The sequence below is a fragment of the Rutidosis leptorrhynchoides genome, chromosome 10 (genome assembly GCF_046630445.1).
Source record: "Rutidosis leptorrhynchoides isolate AG116_Rl617_1_P2 chromosome 10, CSIRO_AGI_Rlap_v1, whole genome shotgun sequence".
Taxonomy (NCBI): Eukaryota; Viridiplantae; Streptophyta; class Magnoliopsida; order Asterales; family Asteraceae; genus Rutidosis; species Rutidosis leptorrhynchoides.
In genome coordinates this window covers 339,748,297-339,771,312 of record NC_092342.1, presented here as the reverse complement: position 1 = coordinate 339,771,312, position 23,016 = coordinate 339,748,297, and the positions used below count along the sequence as shown (strand labels likewise).

Below are 23,016 nucleotides of genomic sequence, written 5' to 3'. Positions count from 1 at the left end.
AAACGCAATTAATTATATTTGAAACGGTGTTTCTTTTTTTAGAGAGAAGCGTATATCTAATAAACAAACCCAACATATTATATCAAGTGAATGACTACAACAAGTGATAAGTTCATGAGTTAGTAAGGGAAAAAAATTCGGTCCGATTCTTTCTGCTCTTTTTTCACTTTGTTCGCAGTTTTTTTCTCAGCTCTCGCTCAATATTAGTTTCATCAACGACGTTAAAATATCTTCGCAACGAGCGATCCGAAATCTTTGTAGTCTATATAATCTATCATCTTATAAGTTAAATTTGTTAGAAGCAAATTTAATTAATTTTTTATAACTTATTTTTTAGTTAGATATTAAAAATTAAAAATTTACGTAATAACCAAATAATGCTAGAATCCTAAAAATATAAAAAAACTCAGTCCTAAGCACACTCTTTTGCTCTTGGGTTCATTTCACAGTGGAGGTCACATGGCCGGCGCCGGTGGAACAAAAAATTCAACGGCGGGAAAATCATCCTCTTCCAAACGCACCAACCGCCACCACCAACAATCACAACCACCAACACCCTCAACCCGCCGCCAAAATCTCCTCCAACTAGTCGCCACCGCTGCCTCCGCCACCGCCGCCGCCCACACTTTCCTCACCAACCACGACCTCACTCTTCTCCCATCCCAAACCCTAACCCTAGAATCCAACATCTCCGCTGTCTCTCTCTCAATTTCCAATTTACTTTCCCTAATTCACCACCCCATTGCCTTCGCCGTCCCCCGCCCACCTCCGCCGCCTCCGTCATGGTTCCACCGCTTCAATTCTCTCACTTCCGGTACTGATCAGCTTTTTTTAGAATCTTTTCGTATGTCAAAACAATCATTTTCTTATTTAATTTCCCTTTTAACCCCTAATCTAAACCCTAGTCTTGCAACACTTAGTATTCCGGTGAATTACGCCGTTGGGGCGGCATTGTTTTGCCTCGCGCACGGCGCGTCTTTTAACGCCGTTGGAAGACGGTTTGATCTCAATTCTGCGGATGCTTGTCGTGTTTTTTATTTGGTATGTAAAGCTGTGATTGATAGTTTAAGTCATTATTTTGAATTAAGGACTGATTTGAATAGAATTGTTGTTGGATTTGGTTGGATTTCTCTTCCGAATTGTTGTGGTGTTTTGGGTATTGATAGTTTTAGTGTAAAAGGTAATCTTTTTGGTGAAAATGGGTCTGTTTTGGTTCAAGCTTTAGTTGATTCTGAAGGTAGGTTTTTAGATGTTTCAGCTGGTTGGCCTAATACGATGAAACCGGAGCTCATTTTACGACAATCGGAGTTGTTTTCGTCTATCGAGGAATCACACGAGATTTTAAACGGTGCGTCTTATGAACTTAATGACGGTACTTCGATACCTCAATACATTTTGGGTGAATCTTGTTTTCCTCTGTTGTCGTGGTTAATTACGCCTTACAGAAAAAATGATGATGATGATGATGATGATGATGATGGGGAAGATAATGATGATAATGGTGGTTTGAATTTGAGTGATTCGAAACAAGCGTTTAATAGTGTGCATAATAGAGGGATGGAGTTGGTTGATACGGCGTTTGGGAGACTTAGATCGAGGTGGAGGATTTTGTCAAAAGAATGGAAAGAGGAATCGATTGAATCGTTTCCTTATATTGTAGTTACGTGTTGTTTGCTTCATAATTTTCTTATTAAGTCTAATGAAGAGTTCCCGGATGAAGATTCGAATTACGTCAGGAATCATGATCTTCCGGATTATGAAGGTGAAGGTGATGAAACGGGTGAGAGGATTAGAAGTGCAATCGCATCTGACTTAAGTCGGGTAAGTCAAATAATAGACATTTTTCATTTAAATTGTGCGTATAAAAGTGCATGCTTTAATTTTTTTTAATATCTATATGTGTTATGTGCTAGCATTGAAGTTTATAAGAACAGGGGATTCCGTAAGTATATACATGTTGAATTTGAAAATGAAGAGATATATGTTATGATCATTCATTAGCTTATGTTTATGATTGTTGGTTGTTAGCTTTGATAATGCGATATGAGATTTATTGATCTTAAATGGAAAAGTTATAACTTGATGTGTATCTATGATCTATATGATTCTACTATTTGAGTATTTCGTAGCTTTGTGGTAAGATAAATTAATAGAACTTGGATATCTGCACTATTTGATTAGAAAGAGTGACAATTCGTCTTGTAATTCTTATAGTTATAGTTATTGGTATTCTGTTACGGTATATATGTTGAAGCTAAATGTTAATGTGAATACGATACAAGTACGCAATGAGTATGATGGCTTTGTTTTCTTTATCGCTTTGGTATGAATCAAGATACAATTATGGTTAACTAAGAAATTTGCCTATGTTTGACTATTTCAGTGGGAAGACTGTTGACCTGTATCAGAACAGGAAGTGAAATGTTTTGTCCCTGAAACTGTGAAGTCACTACAACCTTGAACAATTGAAGATGAAACTCGATCGATGAATCGTTGTGAAACGGCTCAAAGTTTTGTAGATACCTTTAAAAGGTTATCAAATTTGGTAAGAGAATGCTTGTCAAGTTTGTTGTTTAGTTGTGTTTCAGATGATATGTTAGGTATCAAATCTTTAATCGAAATCGAAATGATCCTTCATTTTGTATGTGTGGTTGTGTTGTTATGGCCTCTAGTCTTCAAAAAGTTGCAGCTTACTTACTTTCAAGATAGGTAATGGGCTTGGGCCTATTGGGGGACATCAATGGACCAAGCTTTTGACATTACCTGGCCAATAAACCAGAAAAGTATGTTTTATTTTGTGAAAGAATTTTTGGACCTAACGATCTATACATCTAGGACCAAACTATTCATTCTCCCGGAGTTCAAAAAATTTGTTAATGATCTTCGAATTTTTTGGATGAAATTCAGTTGAAACGACGATCTATGAATTGTAGTGTGTGCTACGTAATGGTTCTATTACTTGTTTAGTTTACAGTGAATATATAACACCTGTTTACTTATATATGTAAGGATGTAACGAGTCTATTTGAGTTGGACTAGGTATGAACTCGACTCGTTTGTCATGGTATATGTTCAGTTTTCGATCGAATGATATAAATAAATTTTTATTATATATAACAACATATACCAATTTCACGTGTGTGGGGTATGAGGAGGTAAGACGTAGACAATCCTTCATTTATCCTAGAAATAGGGAGAAGTTATTATATATTATTATAAAAAAAAATTGTTCATATAGGCTCGCAAACTTGTTTGAGTTCCTTATGAAAATCTCGAGTTCAAGCTTGATTTGAAATGTTTACGAAATAATTTTAACATATGTTCAAACTCCAATCTAGTCTCAGGTCGACACAAATAGTGTAGCATTTACACCTGTACATGTATCCAAAATTATTGTAAAAGTGTCGAAACAACAAAATGTTTGACTAGGCTACAGCTAACGCCCATCGAATTTCCTGTACCCACAGAAGATGTACGTTATCACATCATATCTCTACATCATACATGGGCTGTCCTTACTGGACCCACTCTTCCCATAAAGCCCAACTACCACCCCTTTATGAATTATGACCTTTTTTGTTTTTTGTTTTCTATATATTTCCCTAAAATCAAAGAAGCACGACTGGTTTATGTTTGTTAAAAATATAATCACCAACGTTAACAAGTTTCAATACGTGAAGAAACGTTGTCTTTTCATTCTATAAAGTTATATTTTCAAAGTTTCAAATGAATTTCTCAACTTTTTTTCTTTTCCAGGATTGTTATAAAATTAGCTAAGGTTTAGACCTTGAGGTAATTAATAATTTGTTACCTAAAACTTTGAAACTTCATTTTTCGGGATTGTTACTACTATAATAGTAGTAACAATCCCGAAAAATGAAGTTTCAAAGTTTTAGGTAACAAATTATTAATTACCTCAAGGTCTAAACCTTAGCTAATTTTATAACAATCCCGGAAAAGAAAAAAAGGTGAGAAATTCATTTGAAACTTTGAAAATATAACTTTATAGAATGAAAAGACAAGATAATGTTCTAAAATAAAATATGGGTGATCATGAGAACGACTAGTTCTTGATTATTAAATATATCAATACGTATATGTTTTTTTCTCACGTTTTCATGTCGATTAGTCTTTCTTATGCATGCATGTCGACATGTAGTCAGTTATTGTGCTTTTTTATTATGAACAAATAATCATCGGCTCGTGGCAATATACTCTATACTCTATTTCGAAATAGTCATAGAAGATAAATAGGAAAAAATGCAACACTTAATCGATAAGACTACATGTTACGGGTAATAACGAGCCTCAATTGTTGTTCGACAACCACCACACCGGGCTTTATGGGGCAATTGTGGTGGCAATTGTGATGATGTTGTAGGGACACACCACTAAAGCCACAACCAAGAAGTAGCAAATTTGTTTTGTTTTTAAATACAATATTAATTTTGCTCAACTACCAATTATATTTTATCACACTCTCAGAACACTCCACAAAACCACAAGATAACATTTACCATAGCGCCTCATGTTAGAAAACCGTGTGTACTTTTAAATCATATTAACGCAGCGGATAGTTGAAATAATAATCAATTATTATTTTATAAACCATTTACAAAATTAAATATTAATATATTTAAATTTATTAAAACATGCACATGATTAACGATTCCAAATATCCAGTTACACCATAATAATTGTCATGAATATTAAATAATAAGATGAGTTAACGATATACCTTTCTTGAAGAAACTGATGAACGGAGAGAAACCTACGATCAAAAGTATGACCGTCTCTTTGGATAGTCCACACTACACTTCAAACAACGTCAATGGATGCTAGTCCAAACCCAAGTAAAGTATTAATATAATCAAATTATATTAATACAAGAATAAATATATAATACTTCATATATGTCTTCGAATTACAAGGTAAGAGTTTTAGGTGAAAAAGTTCTTATGCAAGAAATGAGAATACGTTCAAAATAGAATGATCATATTCAAAAGAATGACTCTCTCTGAAAAATGAGCCCATAGTCTTCATTTTAAAGTAAATAACAAGAACCTTTTTTCATATGAATGTAGACCCGTGAATATATTTTGAAAAACAAAAATATGAAATATATTATAAAGTCGTATTTCTCAAATACTTTAGGGGTATATTATGTAACTTATAATTAATAATTTCGTCTCTTTCATGTGAATAGTAAATTAATTAATTTCGATTCATTTACTATTCATATGAATAGTAAATGAATTAATTTCGATTTACTATTTTGTTACTTGAGTAATATATATACATCATATATATATATATTTTATTTGACGTCTCGGTGTATATGTGTGTGACCCCGAAGGCTCAAATGAGGTTGGACATATAGTTATATGTTGTACCTTGCACATTAATCCTACAAACTCCTACTTGTGCATGGCACAACACCAAGTAACTATACAAACAATGGTAAGCGTCTAGCAACACGTCATTGTCCCCAAATTCATGTGAGAGTAGTTTCTCGAAACTGTTTATGGTAAGTTTTAAATGTCATTCGTCCTTTTGTTTCAGATACTTTAATTAAACTTGAGATATGGATCATCGGTCATTCTCATTTGTTTAACAATTTTGTTTCTCGATCTTAGAACTGAATTAGATCACCAAATTAATTAAGTATCATCTTAATTACATCTGGGTGCGGCCACACAAATATCTTATTCATTCATCGAGGAGCTCAAAAAGTATCTAACTCCAAACATTTTAGAGGAACAAATCCTATATTGCATACATGTGTCTATCACGAGCTTTACATTATACCCAATAATGGCCTTTATAACAGTCTTATTCAGGACAGCGTTTAACCATATCAAAGTACAATGCTACACTCATCAAGACGGGCGTGCATCTCAAGTCTAAGGACACAAAGACATAATCACTAAAAGATTCACTACTGACTACGATCCATGTAGTGACATCTCATGGTTGGGTCATTCCAATATTCATCATCAATGAATACATATGAATTTTGTGTAGCGACCCGACAAAATCGTCATTGACGGCGCCGTCTACTTAGGTCCCGTTACGTGGTCATAAATCTTTAAAATGACGTTTGACCAAAATATGTCGCATTCATTTCAAATGTAAAAGTGTTTCAAGTTTACAAAGGTAGTTCCACGACTAGTTACATTACAATGTTTAATGTACAAATGAAACCTATGCGACACAATTTTGAAAGTAATCCAAAAGATGCTCCATGTATGCATATATACTCGACATCCAAGCAAGTATCAAAAATAATGTGCGGAAGCATGTATCACCTAGAGTTCAAGGACCTGAGAGAACATATAGAAAACTGTCAACGAAAAACGTTGGTGAAATCATAGGTGTATTAGTAACGTTGTTTTTGAACCACAAGATTTAATATAGTTGATTATCCAAGTCGTTTGTATTCCAAAAGTATGTTCGAGAGCACCCAATTATCAAGACTTAACTGTTTTGTACCCTGTTACGTCGTGTTAGAACATACACTATACACGAAAATATATTTCATCCGCTAACGGTAGCGAACCGTCCGAATGAGGCTCGTCAAGCCCATGTGATCACATAGTATAAGTTCTCGTTTACACCCTGCAAGTGTAACTAATGATAATTGAATTGAGGCTTTTAATTCAAACTCGCACGTGGAATGTTTGTTTTCGTACTTGTGTTCAAAACATAAAAGTATGATACGTAAAAGTAAAAGTTGTTGAAAAGGCGGGACTATGATCTCACCTTGAGTGCAAGCGTATAAAAGTACTTCACAAGTAAACGTGTGCAAGGACGAACGCTAGTCTTGACCTAAACAAGTAGGTCGTATCAATAACAGTAAATACGATTGGTCAAAGTGTGCAATTAGTCCTATGGCTCGTTACGACTCGATTATAATAGCATGTGAATCAAATTGTCATGTTTCGTGCAAGGTACAAGTATAAAAGCATGTTAGAATGATTGCATAATTTGATTAAGTTTGGACAAAAGTCAACTTTGGTCAAGTCAAAGTCAACGAAAAAGTCAACACGTTCGGGTCGTGTCCCGAACTATTTTTCTGAGATTTTTATTCATATATAAGCATGTTACAACAAGTTACATGTGAATCGGAGGTGCGTAGCATAGCAAACATTTTTCGAAATTTGACAATGTAGGTCAGAAGCCAAACACGGCAAATGCCGCGCCGCTACCAAGGAGGGCCGCGCCGCGACACTTAACGTGGTCTGGTGCCTGGTCAGTTTCAATTGTTCAAGTCTAAATCCAATCTTCAATTTAGCACAATTCACAAACCGTAAACACTTACGACACGTATCTTATATCGTTGGAAAGGTAATTTGACAAGGAACACAACTAAACACGTTTCATCAATCAAAAACATCATTTGCGATAATCGAAAATTCCAAATTAAATGATCAATTAATACTCATCATTAATGCTTCAATTTCATAAATGCATAATTATGATTCGGAAAAATAAATGCACACATATGATATGCCGTTTCGTAGATAATTAAACATACAATGCAACTAACCACTTACCAACAACAATTCATGGCATTCAATACATCAAATGTTCACATTTAGGTCTATCTAACCCTAACCAACATCACCAAAATCAATAATCAAGTTTATGAAGTTTTCTAAAGCAACCTACACATCAAATTGAGGCTAGTGATACTAGTAACACAATTAAAACATGCACTTATAACATTTAACAACATTCAAGCAACCAAAATCACCAAATTCAACACACCAAAATTCAAGTTCATGCTAGTTGCTTAAAATAACGAGATCGAACATATAACTCACATATTCATGTTAGACTTGAGCCATAGACACTAATTAACACTTTTATAAGTAAAAATCATCAAGAACACAAAATCTAGTGATTTTAGAAAGTTACCCAAATGAGAAGTAATCGGTATGGATTCGAAGAGGAAGATGCAAGGATTCCAAATATGTAATTTGTTTGGATTGATGCTTGCTCGATTTGAAATAGATGATGATTCTTTGTTTTGGGTTTTGAGAGAAAAATGTGAAAGTATTAAAGAAGAAGGAAATGAAATGGATAATGAAAGGAGGTGGGTGTTGACTAGTCCATCTAGTCACATCTTTGGTCAATTGGAGAAACTAGTCCCTCGAGTTCGGTTGCGGGCGCGTGAATTACCTAAACGAGATAATTTAAAACGCGTATCAACGGAAGATGTTATAATTATATAACGGACTTTAGAAAAATTAAACGGAAACTAAACGGAAAAAGGCGGGATGTTACATTACCTACTCCTTAAAAGAAATTTCGTCCCGAAATTTAAGTAGGCGTAGTAGTCGTTGTTTCTTCCTCGAGATATTGCGTTTCCGAATCCACTAATAAATAAGGGTATTTCTTTTGCATTTGATCTTGCCTTTCCCATGTAAACTCGAGTCCTCTTTTGGCGTTCCAACGGACCTTAACAATCGGGATTCTGCTTTGTTTTAGCATTTTGACGGAGGTGTCTACAATTTCAACCGGTTCTTCTACGAAATAAAGTTTGTCATCAATAGTAAGTTCCTCGAGGGGGATGACGACATCGGGTTCGGCAAGGCACTTTTTCAAGTTTGACACATGGAAAGTAGGATGAACGGAGCTCAATTGAGGCGGAAGATCTAAACGATAAGCAACGGTTCCAACACTCTCTAAGATTTCGAAAGGACCAATATACCGCGGATTTAGCTTCCCGCGTTTCCAAAAACGGATTACACATTTCCAAGGTGCGAATTTTAACATTACGCAGTCACCGACTTGAAATTTGAGGTCGTTGCGTCTTTTGTGGGTATAGCTCTTTTGACGACTACGGGCCGTCCGGATCCTATCTCGGATTTGAATGATCTTCTCGGTGGTTTCGTGAATGAGTTCGGGTCCGGTGATTTGTGTGTCGCCTACTTTTGCCCAACAAAGAGGAGAACGACATTTTTGGCCATATAACGCTTCAAAAGGTGCGGCTTTAATACTCGCATGATAACTATTATTGTAGGAGAATTCGGCGAGAGGTAAGTGCTTGTCCCAAGCTTTTCCGAAATCGATAACGCAAGCTCGTAGCATGTCTTCCAAAGTTTGAATTATACGTTCGCTTTGTCCGTCGGTTTGTGGATGATATGCGGTGCTCATGTCTAAACGCGTTCCCAACGCTTCTTGTAAAGTACGCCAAAATCTAGAAACAAAACGGCCATCTTGGTCGGAAATAATCGATAAGGGTACACCGTGATGGGCGACGATCTCTTTAATGTAAAGTTGTGCAAGTTTCTCCATTTTGTCGATTTCCTTCATGGCTAGGAAGTGCGCGGATTTGGTGAGACGGTCAACAATAACCCAAATAGTATCATAACCGCCCACCGTCTTTGGTAGTTTGGTGATAAAATCCATCATTATCCTTTCCCACTTCCATTGCGGGATTTCGAGTTGTTGAAGTAGTCCGGACGGTCTTTGATGTTCGACTTTGACTTTGGAGCAAGTTAGGCATTTTTCAACATAAGTAGCGACGTCCCTTTTAATGTTCGGCCACCAATATTGTTCCTTGAGGTCGTGGTACATCTTATTGGCACCGGGGTGAATAGAATATCTTGACTTATGGGCTTCGTCTAAAATAAGGCTTCGTAGGTCCTCATAACTAGGTACCCAAATTCTTCCGGCAAAATATCGGAGCCCGGTTTCTTTAACTTCGAATCGAGAGGTGAGGACGTTCACGTGTTCGAGAGAGATGTTTTCATCCTTGAGAGCCTCGTCATGGGCTACACGAATTTGACTATTGAGGTTGGTGTGAATGGTGATGTTTAAAGCTCGGACACGAAGGGGCACCGCTCTTTCCTTTCGACTTAAGGTATCGGCTACTACATTAACCTTCCCGGGATGGTAACGAAGCTCACATTCATAATCGTTTAAAGTTTCAATCCACCGGTGTTGTCTTATGTTTAGTTGCTTTTGGTCGAAGATGTGTTGGAGGCTTTTGTGATCGGTGAAGATAGTACTCTTGGTTCCATAAAGATAGTGTCTCCACATTTTAAGTGCAAAGACAACGACTCCGAGTTCGAGATCATGTGTCGTGTAGTTTCGTTCATGAATTTTTAGTTGTTGAGAGGCATACGCAATGACTTTCTTTCGTTGCATCAATACACACCCAAAATCATGTTTCGAGGCATCGCAATATACAACAAAATCATCATTGCCTTCGGGAAGAAACAACATAGGAGCGGTGGTTAGCTTTGTCTTCAAGACTTGAAACGCGAATTCTTGCTCGGTCGCCCAAGTGAATTTCTTTCCCTTGTGAATTAACGCGGTTAGAGGACGTGCAACCAAAGAGAAGTTTTCGATGAATCTACGATAGTACCTGGCGAGACCAAAGAATTGACGTATGTGAGTAGGAGTAGTAGGAGTCTCCCATTTGCTAATGGCTTCAATTTTTGAGGGATCGACCTTAATACCTTGATCGCTTACAACATGACCAAGAAATTAAACTTCCTTCAACCAAAATTCACACTTGGAGAATTTGGCGTAGAGTCGTTCTTGTCTAAGGAGTTCGAGTACGAGTCGGAGGTGTTGTTCGTGTTCTTCTTTGCTTTTAGAATAGACCAAGATGTCATCGATGAACACAATAACGAATTTATCGAGATACGGTTTGCACACGCGGTTCATAAGGTCCATGAACACCGCCGGTGCATTAGTGAGGCCAAATGGCATTACAAGAAATTCATAACTACCATAACGAGTCCGGAAAGCGGTTTTGGAGACATCTTCCCCCTTAACCCTTAATTGATGATAACCCGAGCGGAGATCGATTTTCGAATATACACGAGATCCTTGTAATTGATCAAAGAGGTCATCGATGCGTGGAAGAGGGTATCGGTTCTTAACCGTCAATTTGTTTAGTTCACGATAGTCGATACACATTCGTAGGGATCCATCTTTCTTCTTAACGAATAAAATCGGAGCGCCCCATGGTGAATGGCTAGGTTGGATAAAACCACGGTCAAGTAGTTCTTGAATTTAACTTTACAATTCTTGCATTTCGGATGGAGCAAGTCTATACGGTGCACGTGCTACGGGTGCGGCTCCCAGAATAAGATCGATTTGGAATTCAACCGGTCGATGAGGTGGAAGACCCGGCAATTCATCGGGAAATACATCGGAAAAGTCACTAACAATTGGTACATCATCGATATACTTCTCATCGGACTCGACTTTCTTAACGTGGGCAAGGATCGCAAAACAACCCTTACGGAGAAGTTTTCTAACTTTAAGGCACGAGACGAGGTTGAGTCCGGTGCAACTCTTATCGCCATAGACAATCAAGGGTTCACCGTCCTCGATAGGAATCCGGATTGCATTAAGATCGCAAAGAATGTGAGATTTCATTTTGACCATCCAATTCATACCAATTATTACATCGAAACTTCCTAGTTCCATGGGTATCAAGTCAATTTCAAACTCATTACCCAAAATATTTAACGTACATCCCCGGTAATATATGTCGGCACTCAATAGGTTTCCGTTGGCCACCTCAATGACATAAGTAGTATCTAGGGGGAGTGATGGAGTGCTAAGAGTATGAACCAAAGTCTTGAATATAAAACATTTATCGGCAACCAAATCGAATAAGCAAGAAACATAAGTTTTGTTGAGAAGAAACGTACCCGTGACTAGTTCATTGTCATCTCGGGCCTCTTGGGCGTTAATGTTGAAAGCTCGGCTGCGTGTGTTGGGGTTATCTTTCTTCTTCGAACATGCATTTCTAAAATGACCCGTTTGGCCACATTCAAAACAAGCACCCGATTTTGGTGCATTGGGCCCCTTTTGAGCGACGGGGGCGATACTTCTACAATCGCTGGCCACATGTCCACTCCTTTGGCACCGGTGGCAAAATGATTTGTCACATTCACCATAGTGATGTTTGTGGCATTTGTTGCAAAAAGGTTTATTTCCGCCATAACTTTTCTTGGCGTTAGAGGTGAAAGGCTTTTTGGTGAAGTTGTTGTTGTAGTTGCTTGATGGAGTGGCTTTCCATTTTATTTTGTTGCTACCCGACTTATCCTCGGCTTTAGGTGCCGGTACTATAATTTCGTCCACCGTTTCTATCAATTTGCGGGCCATATTCAAAGCTTCTTGATGATTGGTGGGTTTGGATGACATTACCCCATGTTTGATGCTCTTTGAAAGACCATCCATGTAAAGTTCAACCCTTGAAGACTCGGGGTTCACAAGGTTTGGGCACATCAAGGCTAATTCGGAAAATCGTTGATTATAAGCCTTGAGATCGTTTCCGACCGCTTTTAAAGTTCTTAGCTCTTGTTTGAGCTTGCGGGTTTCTTCACGAGGGAAATATTCGATGATCATCTTTTTCCTTAAATCGGCCCAAGAGAGGGCGTGGGCTTCATCGGTACCCACCGATTGTACATAGGTGTTCCACCATGTAAGGGCGACACCGGTGAAAGTGTGAGTGGAGTATTTGACCTTATCTTGGTCCCGACAACCGCTTATGCTAAAAATGGCCTCCGTTTGTTCAAACCGTCGGGTGAGCACAACCGGTCCCTGGTGCCATCGAAGGTGTGAGGTTTGCATCCCATGAAAGCTTTATAGGAGCATCCCTCGTTTGAATTACCGGCTCCATTGTTGTTGTTGTTGTGGTTGTTGTTATTGTTGTTGTTGTTGGATGAGTGTCCGGCCATGGCCGCATCCACGACGATGGCTATCATTCGTTGTAGAGCTTGTTCGGGTGTTTCATGGCGTGGCACATGGCGAGGAGGCATTGTTCCTTCAAAACACAAGAATATCGTTGATTAGTATTCTCAATAATACTAACCGTGATATGGAACGAGGATAAAGAAAAAATTTTTCCTTGACTCGCCTTAAATTCTTTATGTCATAATGTCGGAACGTTCATATGAGTCACCGTAATATAATCCCGAAAATTATATTACCCTAATTCATATGTGCATTCGACATTATTTTACGAAGTCAAGGTGGCGTGTCAATCAAATTAAACAACGTGAGGTTAAGATGGAATATAAGTTAGATATGAATCGAAGAGTTCAAGTATAAATGCACAAGTAGTCAAGTAATTCCTACTTCAAGTCTATATGCCGGTTGTATTCTAGACTCACCAATGTACCCTATGACTCGGGGTTGACACCAATGAACTCTAAATCCCTACAACCAACGCTCTGATACCATCTGTAGCGACCCGACAAAATCGTCATTGACGGTGCCATCTACTTAGGTCCCGTTACGTGGTCATAAGTCTTTAAAATGACGTTTGACCAAAATATGTTGCATTCATTTCAAATGTAAAAGTGTTTTAAGTTTACAAAGGTAGTTCCACGACTAGTTACATTACAATGTTTAACGTACAAATGAAACCTATGCGACACAATTTTGAAAGTAATCCAAAAGATGCTCCATGTATGCATATATACTCGACATCCAAGCAAGTATCAAAAATAATGTGCGGAAGCATGTATCACCTAGCGTTCAAGGACCTGAGAGAACATATAGAAAACTGTCAACGAAAAACGTTGGTGAAATCATAGGTGTATTAGTAACGTTGTTTTTGAACCACAAGATTTAATATAGTTGATTATCCAAATCGTTTGTATTCTAAAAGTATGTTCGCGAGCACCCAATTATCAAGACTTAACTGTTTTGTACCCTGTTACGTAGTGTTAGAACATACACTATACTCGAAAATATATTTCATCCGCTAACGGTAGCGAACCGTCCGAATGAGGCTCGTCAAGCCCATGTGATCACATAATATAAGTTCTCGTTTACACCCTGCAAGTGTAACTAATGATAATTGAATTGAGGCTTTTTGTTCAAACTCGCACGTGGAATGTTTGTTTTCGTACTTGTGTTCAAAGCATAAAAGTATGATACGTATATGTTTCTCATCCCATAGTTTAAAGTAAAAGTTGTTGAAAAGGCGGGACTATGATCTCACCTTGAGTGCAAGCGTATAAAAGTACTTCACAAGTAAACGTGTGCAAGGATGAACGCTAGTCTTGACCTAAACAAGTAGGTCGTATCAATAACAGTAAACACGATTGGTCAAAGTGTGCAATTAGTCATATGGCTCGTTACGACTCGATTATAATAGCATGTGAATCAAATTGTCATGTTTCATGCAAGGTACAAGTATAAAAGCATGTTAGAATGATTGCATAAGTATTTGATTAAGTTTGGACAAAAGTCAACTTTGGTCAAGTCAAAGTCAACGAAAACGTCAACAAGTTCGGATCGGGTCCCGAACTATTTTTCTGAAGTTTTTATTCATATATAAGCATGTTAGAACAAGTTACATGTGAATCGGAGGTGCGTAGCATAGCAAATATTTTTTGAAATTTGACAATGGAGGTAAGAAACCAAACACGGCAAATGCCGCGCCGCGACCAAGGAGGGCCGCGCCGCGACACTTAACGTGGTCTGGTGCCTGGTCAGTTTCAATTGTTCAAGTCTAAATCCAATCTTCAATTTAGCACAATTCACAAACCGTAAACACTTACGACACGTATCTTATATCGTTGGAAAGGTAATTTGACAAGGAACACAACTAAACATGTTTCATCAATCAAAAACATCATTTGCGATAGTCAAAAATTCCAAATTAAATGATCAACTAATGCTCATCATTAATGCTTCAATTTCATAAATGCATAATTATGATTCGGGAAAATAAATGCACACATATGATATGCCGTTTCGTAGATAATTACGCATACAATGCAACTAACCACTTACCAACAACAATTCATGGTATTCAATACATCAAATGTTCACATTTAGGTCTATCAAACCCTAACCAACATCACCAAAATCAATAATCAAGTTTATGAAGTTTTCTAAAGCAACCTACACATCAAATTGAGGCTAGTGATACTAGTAACACAATTAAAACATGCACTTATAACATTTAACAACATTCAAGCAACCAAAATCACCAAATCCAACACACCAAAGTTCAAGTTCATGCTAGTTGCTTAAAATAACGAGATCGAACATATAACTCACATATTCATGTTAGACTTGAGCCATAGACACTAATTAACACTTTTATAAGTAAAAATCATCAAGAACACAAAATCTAGTGATTTTAGAAAGTTACCCAAATGAGAAGTAATCGGTATGGATTCGAAGAGGAAGATGCAAGGATTCCAAATATGTAATTTGTTTGGATTGATGCTTGCTCGATTTGAAATAGATGATGATTCTTTGTTTTGGGTTTTGAGAGAAAAATGTGAAAGTATTAAAGAAAAAGGAAATGAAATGGATAATGAAAGGAGGTGGGTGTTGACTAGTCCATCTAGTCACATCTTTGGTCAAATGGCAAAACTAGTCCCTCAAGTTCGGTTGCGGGTGCGTGAATTACCTAAACGAGATAATTTAAAACGTGTATCAACGGAAGATGTTATAATTATATAACGGATTTTAGAAAAATTAAACGGAAAGTAAATGGAAAAAAGGCGGGATGTTACATTTTGGTGTCAACAAGTTAAGTATTCATCATCAATGAATATAACCAAAATTTCACATTAATCTTAATTCATGTTATTCCCATAACATGACCGATTATGGAGATTTTGAATAATCAACAATTATTCATGGATTAAACATGCTAATATAGAACATAGTGATATAAATGAAAACAATCATACCAACTATATATCAATTCATTAATATAAAAATGCTTAATGTGCCAAAAATATCCAAATACTAAATTACAAATGAAAAAGATCAGCAGCATAACGAAGTCCAGTATTACTATAATGATCATCATGCTTGTTGTGCATCATGGGCTTCATGAACGGGTCAGCCACATTATCATTTGTATGAACCTTTAAGAATGCTAATATCATTCCTCTTAATGACTTAATGAATGTAGTCAAACTTTTGAAGAATGTACCAGATACTTTTATGTACATGTGATTCTTTCAAAAGTATATTAACACTCGAACTATCACAGTACATATTATAGAAGATTAAATATTGTGTACTACTCTGAGTATAACAACAAACTTCCTTATCCAGACAGCTTTCTGAGCAGCTTTTCAGTCAACAATGTATTCTGCTTTTGTTGTAGATTGTTCAATAGTGCTCTGCCTAGAGCTCTTCCAATCAACTGTCTTGCCCATCATGACAAAGAAACAACGTGACTGGATCGAGAATCATCTTGATCAGTTTGGAAACTAGAATCAGTATAAAACTTAATACTTAACTCTTCTTCCAAATCACCGTAAACCAAGAACATATCATTAGTACTCTGCAAATACTAAAAAATATTCTTAACAACAATCCAATATACTTCACCTGGATTATGTTGACAATGACTCGTCAAACTCAAAACTAACGAAACATCGAGTATAGTACATATCATGGCATACATAATAGATCATATAGCCGAAGCATATGTGATACATTTCATTTGTCTCATCTCATCTGCTGTGATAGGACTTTTGAGACTTTCTCAAGGTTATGCCCTTTTGCATTGGCAAAGCTCCATGCTTGAAGTTTTGCATGCTAAATCTCTGCAAGATAATGTACGTACTTTGATTCAAACCAATAAGCCAATTGGATCTATTGTATAGATCCTCATTCCAATAATATAAGTAGCTTCATCAAGATCCTTTATGGAAATACATTTTCCAAGCCAAGACTTGACATCTTGCAAGTTGGAATGTTATTTCTAATAAGTAATATGTCATCAACATATAAGATCAAGAAGACTACTTTTCTCCCACTAGCTCTAATGTAAACTCAGGGCTTATCTTGGTTTTGAGAAAAATTAAACACTTTGATTTTCTCATTAAACTTAAGATTCTAGCTCCTGGATGCTTGCTTTTATCTATAAATGGATTTTAGAAGCTTGCATACTTTATTAGGATGCCTAGGATTCATAAACCCTTCCGCCTGAACCATATATACGTCCTCGCTTAGGTCGCCATTTAGGAAAGCAGTTTTGACATCCATTAGCCATATTTTATTATCATGAAAGGTAACCATGGCAATAAGTATCCTAATTGTTTTAAGGCTCGCGACTGTTGAAAAACTTTCATCATAACCTTCTGTCACCAATCGAGATTTAAAAGTGTTTACATTACCGTCCATATCAGTCTTCCTTTGAAGACCCATTTTTACCTCATTGTCTTACAATTGGGTAGAAGATCAATGAAGTCTCATACTTGATTATCCTTCATGGACTGCATATCCATATTCATAGAATGTAGTCATTTTCAGATTCAGGATCTGATATGGCCTCACGCAGCTAGAGGGTTCATCATAATCCCTTAGTTGAGGTTTATCTGAATTAATCAGATAATTAAACCTCATAAGCCGATGAGTTCTACTAGATCTATAAAGTGCAGGTGTAACACGTTATGGCTCACCAACAGTGCGCTCAGTTTCAACGTGTGGATTGCTAGTGTTTACTGAAGGTATGTTACTTTAAAGTACTTGAATTTCTTCAAGATCTACTTTACTCCCACTGACTTCTTGTAAGAGAAGATCTCTTTCCAGGAATTTAGCAGACCGAGCAGAAAGCACGTTGTCATCAGCTTGGTAGTAAAAGTAGTAACCCATTGTTTCCTTTATGTATCGTACAAAGTAACATTAGATAGTTCCGGGCTCTAATTTGTTTGAAGTGTCATGCTTCACGTACGCTTTACAACCCCAGACTTTCAGATAAGACAACTTGGGATTGTTCCCATGCCATAACTCATATGGTGTCTTTTCTACCTTCATAGTTGGAATCACATTGAGTATGCCTGCAGCAGACTCTCATGCATATCCCTAAAAGACGGTAGTAGAGAAATCAGACTCATCATAAATCAAACTATATCAAGTAAAGTTCGATTCCTCTTACTCAGACACACCATCGTGTTGTGGTGTGTAAGTTAGAGTGAACTATGAGACAATCCCACAATTCTTTAGGTGGTCCAAAAAACTCTTGACTCATAAACTTACTTACTCCATCGGAGCGAAGTGCTTTAATGGTCTTTCCAAGCTGATTATCTACTTCATTTTGGAATACTTTTGAATGTTAAAATAGCTTTATGTTTATGTTTCAGCAAGTGAACATAATCATAGCTACTGTACTCATCAGTAAATGTAATGAAATAAAATTAACTAAATCTATACATTGTTCTTAAAGAGCTACATACAACAGTATGTATTAGTCCTAAAAGATCTTTAGCTCTTTTACCTAAATCGGAGAAAGAAGCATTTGTCATCTTTTCACATAAACATGACTTGCAAACATCAAATGACTCAGAGTCAATTGATTCCAAAAGTCCATTAGATTGGAGTTTTGAAATGCATTGCTTGTTTATATGACCAATATGACAATGTCATAGATAGGTCTTATTCAAGTCTTGCTTGAAGACTTTGGCGATGTAGGTATACACAGAATTCTCATTTGAAATTACACTATGCATATCAATTTAAAAAAATACCATCACGTGGATAGGTATTAAGATAAATATATTATCCTTAGAAACTGAAATACCTAAGTGTTTAAAAGCAAGTTCAAAACTAACATCTTTCAAACTATGTAGCTCGCAGTATTGAGAGCATAATGCTATTGTTCCAACAAAACAATAAGACCACTTAGAGAAGTAAGTTCAGAGGTACCAATAGCTTTAACAAAAGCTTGATCTCCCTTGCCTACTTGCAAATCCAGTGTGTCTTTCTTTAGTCTATTACTTCTTCTCATTCCCTTCATATTGTTACAGGAGTGAAGGCCACAACTGTAGTGACCCAAACTTTTCCATGTTTATATATATTAATTGAGATTGATATTTACATGATTAAATGTTTCCAACATGTTAAGCAATCAAACTTGTTAAGACTTGATTAATTGAAATATGTTTCATATAGACAATTGACCACCCAAGTTAACCGGCGATTCACGAACGTTAAAACTTGTAAAAACGACATGACGATATATATATGGATATACATATGGTTAACATGAGATTATGGTAAGTAAGTATCTCCATAAGTATATTAACAATGAGTTATATACATATAAACAAGACTACTAACTTAAGGATTTCGAAACGAGACATATATGTAACGATTATCGTTGTAACGAAATTTAAATGTATATATATCATATTAAGATATATTAATATATCATAATATCATGATAATATAATAATTTAATATCTCATTAGATATAATAAACAATGGGTTAACAACATTAATTGAGATCGTTAACTTAAAGGTTTCAAAACAACACTTACATGTAACGACTAACGATGATTTAACGACTCAGTTAAAATGTATATACATGTAGTGTATTTAGATGTATTAAAATACTTTTGGAAGACTTCAAGACATATATCAAAACACTCATACTTAACGAAAATGGTTACAGTTACTTTCCCATTCTTTTCTTTCATCAAGAATTCTAGTCGTATTCTTACCCGTATTATACACAGCTTCAAAACGTACTTACTATGGGTATTTACCAATAGGAACTAGCATGGGATTCCAATCTTGATTATGTCATGTATGACTAATCAATTTTAACTTCTACCATGAGCTAGTCAACTAACTATAACTCCTTTTAACCCCACTCACCACTCACCAATTACCACTCATCATTCACTCCATTTCACTTCCAATTCTCTTTCTAATTCTCTCTCAACACACACACACTATTATGAACGTATTTTTCCAGTAGTTAATCATCATCTTCATCAAAAATTACTTCAAGAATCAAGCTATAATCATCATAGGAAGAACACTTCAAGAACACTTCAAAAATCCCTTCAAGTTTACTAATTTACTTCCAAGCTTTCTAATCCATTCCAAGTAATCATCTAAGATCAAGAAACCTTTATTATATACAGTAGGTTATCTTTCTTATTCAAGGTAATATTCATATTCAAACTTTGATTCAATTTCTATAACTATAAACTATCTTAATTCGAGTAAAAATCTTACTTGAACTTGTTTTTGTGTCATTATCCTACTTCAAGAACTTTCAAGCCATCCAAGATCCTTTGGAGCTAGATCATTTCTTGTCACTTCCAGTAGGTTTACCTACTAAACTTGAGGTAGTAATGATGTTCATAACATCATTCGATTCATATATATAAAACTATCTTATTCGAAGGTTTAAACTCGTAATCACTAGAACATAGTTTAGTTAATTCTAAACTTGTTCGCCAACAAAAGTTAATCCTTCTAACTTGACTTTTAAAATTAACTAAACACATGTTCTATATCTATATGATATGCTAACTTAATGATTTAAAACCTGGAAACACGAAAAACACCGTAAAACCGGATTTACGCCGTCGTAGTAAAACCGCGGGCTGTTTTGGGTTAGTTAATTAAAAACTATGATAAACTTTGATTTAAAAGTTGTTATTCTGAGAAAATGATTTTTTATATGAACATGAAACTATATCCAAAAATTATGATTAAACTCAAAGTGGAAGTATGTTTTCTAAAATGGTCATCTAGACGTCGTTCTTTCGACTGAAATGACTACCTTTACAAAAACGACTTGTAACTTATTTTTTCGACTATAAACCTATACTTTTTCTGTTTAGATTCATAAAATAGAGTTCAATATGAAACCATAGCAATTTGATTCACTCAAAACGGATTTAAAATGAAGAAGTTATGGGTAAAACAAGATTGGATAATTTTTCTCATTTTAGCTACGTGAAAATTGGTAACAAAACTATTCCAACCATAACTTAATCAACTTGTATTGTATATTATGTAATCTTGAGATACCATAGACACGTATACAATGTTTCGACCTATCATGTCGACACATCTATATATATTTCGGAACAACCATAGACACTCTATATGTGAATGTTGGAGTTAGCTATACAGGGTTGAGGTTGATTCCAAAATATATATAGTTTGAGTTGTGATCAATACTGAGATACGTATACACTGGGTCGTGAATTGATTCAAGATAATATTTATCGATTTATTTCTGTACGTCTAACTGTGGACAACTAGTTGTAGGTTACTAACGAGGACAGCTGACTTAATAAACTTAAAACATCAAAATATATTAAAAGTGTTGTAAATATATTTTGAACATACTTTAATATATATGTATATATTGTTATAGGTTCGTGAATCAACAGTGGCCAAGTTTTACTTCTCGACGAAGTAAAAATCTGTGAAAGTGAGTTATAGTCCCACTTTTAAAATCTAATATTTTTGGGATGAGAATACATGCAGGTTTTATAAATGATTTACAAAATAGACATAAGTACGTGAAACTACATTCTATGGTTGAATTATCGAAATCGAATATGCCCCTTTTTATTAAGTCTAGTAATCTAAGAATTAGGGAACAGACACCCTAATTGACGCGAATCCTAAAGATAGATCTATTGGGCCTAACAAACCCCATCCAAAGTACCGGATGCTTTAGTACTTCGAAATTTATATCATATCCGAAGGGTGTCCCGGAATGATGGGGATATTCTTATATATGCATCTTGTTAATGTCGGTTACCAGGTGTTCACCATATGAATGATTTTTATCTCTATGTATGGGATGTGTATTGAAATATGAAATCTTGTGGTCTATTGTTACGATTTGATATATATAGGTTAAACCTATAACTCACCAACATTTTTGTTGACGTTTAAAGCATGTTTATTCTCAGGTGAATATTAAGAGCTTCCGCTGTTGCATACTAAAATAAGGACAAGATTTGGAGTCCATGTTTGTATGATATTGTGTAAAAACTGCATTCAAGAAACTGATTTCGATGTAACATATTTGTATTGTAAACCATTATGTAATGGTCGTGTGTAAACAGGATATTTTAGATTATCATTATTTGATAATCTACACAAAGCTTTTTTAAACCTTCATTTATAAAATAAAGGTTATGGTTTGTTTTAAAAATGAATGCAGTCTTTGAAAAACGTCTCACATAGAGGTCAAAACCTCGCAACGAAATCAATTAATATGGAACGTTTTTAATCAATAAGAACGGGACATTTCAACAACCAGTTAATAAAGATCTAGGAATCACGAACATTTTTAATCAATAAGAACGGGACATTTCAACAACCAGTTAATAAAGATCTAGGAATCACTAGAAGAAGTATATAACTATATATGGAATATATCTGATTTGCTAGTCTCACCAGCGTTGTCTTTTCTTAGCTCAGATTGGAAGATAGGACAACTTCCTTCTCCAATTTCTAACCTTTCCACAATGGAACATTCGGCATCTTTTGTTGGGCTTTCCTTCTTGGAAGGTAGAATATTTTCCTAGCAAATGATTTGTCATTTTCCTTCCACAAAGTATTCGACTTATTCTTTTTCACCCTTCAATCCTATTTCTTCCTGATCATCGAACAACATTCGATAATCATTTTGCTGAGCAGCAGCAACTGCCACAACAGGAAGAAAGGATATGGGTTCTAAACTTTATTCAACTTCCTTGAGAAAAATTCTCAGGTTGCAGTGCAAGTCTAGGAAGTTTGAACATTGAGTTTATCCTTCTCCAACAAAGAAGGAAGTGTGTTTTGGTTTACGTTTTGATTTTTTGACATCTACAATAGATATAAGATTTAATTTAGTATTTTCGATATTGAGCTTTAATAAATTAACTACCCAAGTTTTTATAATATTTTACGAAAGCCTAAGATCCACATAGAGGTTTCATAGCCACATCTGTTGATCACCTAGCAGTTATGGAGTCTATTGGTAGGTAGCGGGTACCAATTGCATTACAAGTACAATTCTTAGATCTTTATGGGACCTAGAGATATATGTAGTCCAACAAATCACTATTATCTAATGGCATGTTTGTCCCATCACTGCCTCGAACTCAGGTCTCACCGTGAATACGATTAAGTCGTCCAATTTGGAAACAGTGGAAATTCACGCTAGTCTCACTAGATCGAAAAATCCACCTCGCGGCTATAATTCAACCTAGTCTCACTAGATCAGAAAAATAACGAGGAGTGTTTGCAAGC

At 35.8% G+C, this 23,016-nt stretch overlaps 1 protein-coding gene across 1 annotated transcript; it reads left to right on the top strand.

The window, feature by feature from the left end:
- The first annotated feature begins 441 nt into the window (after positions 1-441).
- LOC139873012 (protein ALP1-like) lies at positions 442-2,743 on the top strand. The gene is made up of 2 exons (XM_071860939.1): positions 442-1,821; positions 2,384-2,743. The coding sequence occupies exons 1-2, from the start codon at positions 460-462 to the stop codon at positions 2,396-2,398; spliced, it is 1,377 nt and encodes a 458-aa protein (XP_071717040.1). The 5' UTR covers positions 442-459; the 3' UTR covers positions 2,399-2,743.
- The last annotated feature ends 20,273 nt before the right edge of the window (positions 2,744-23,016 follow it).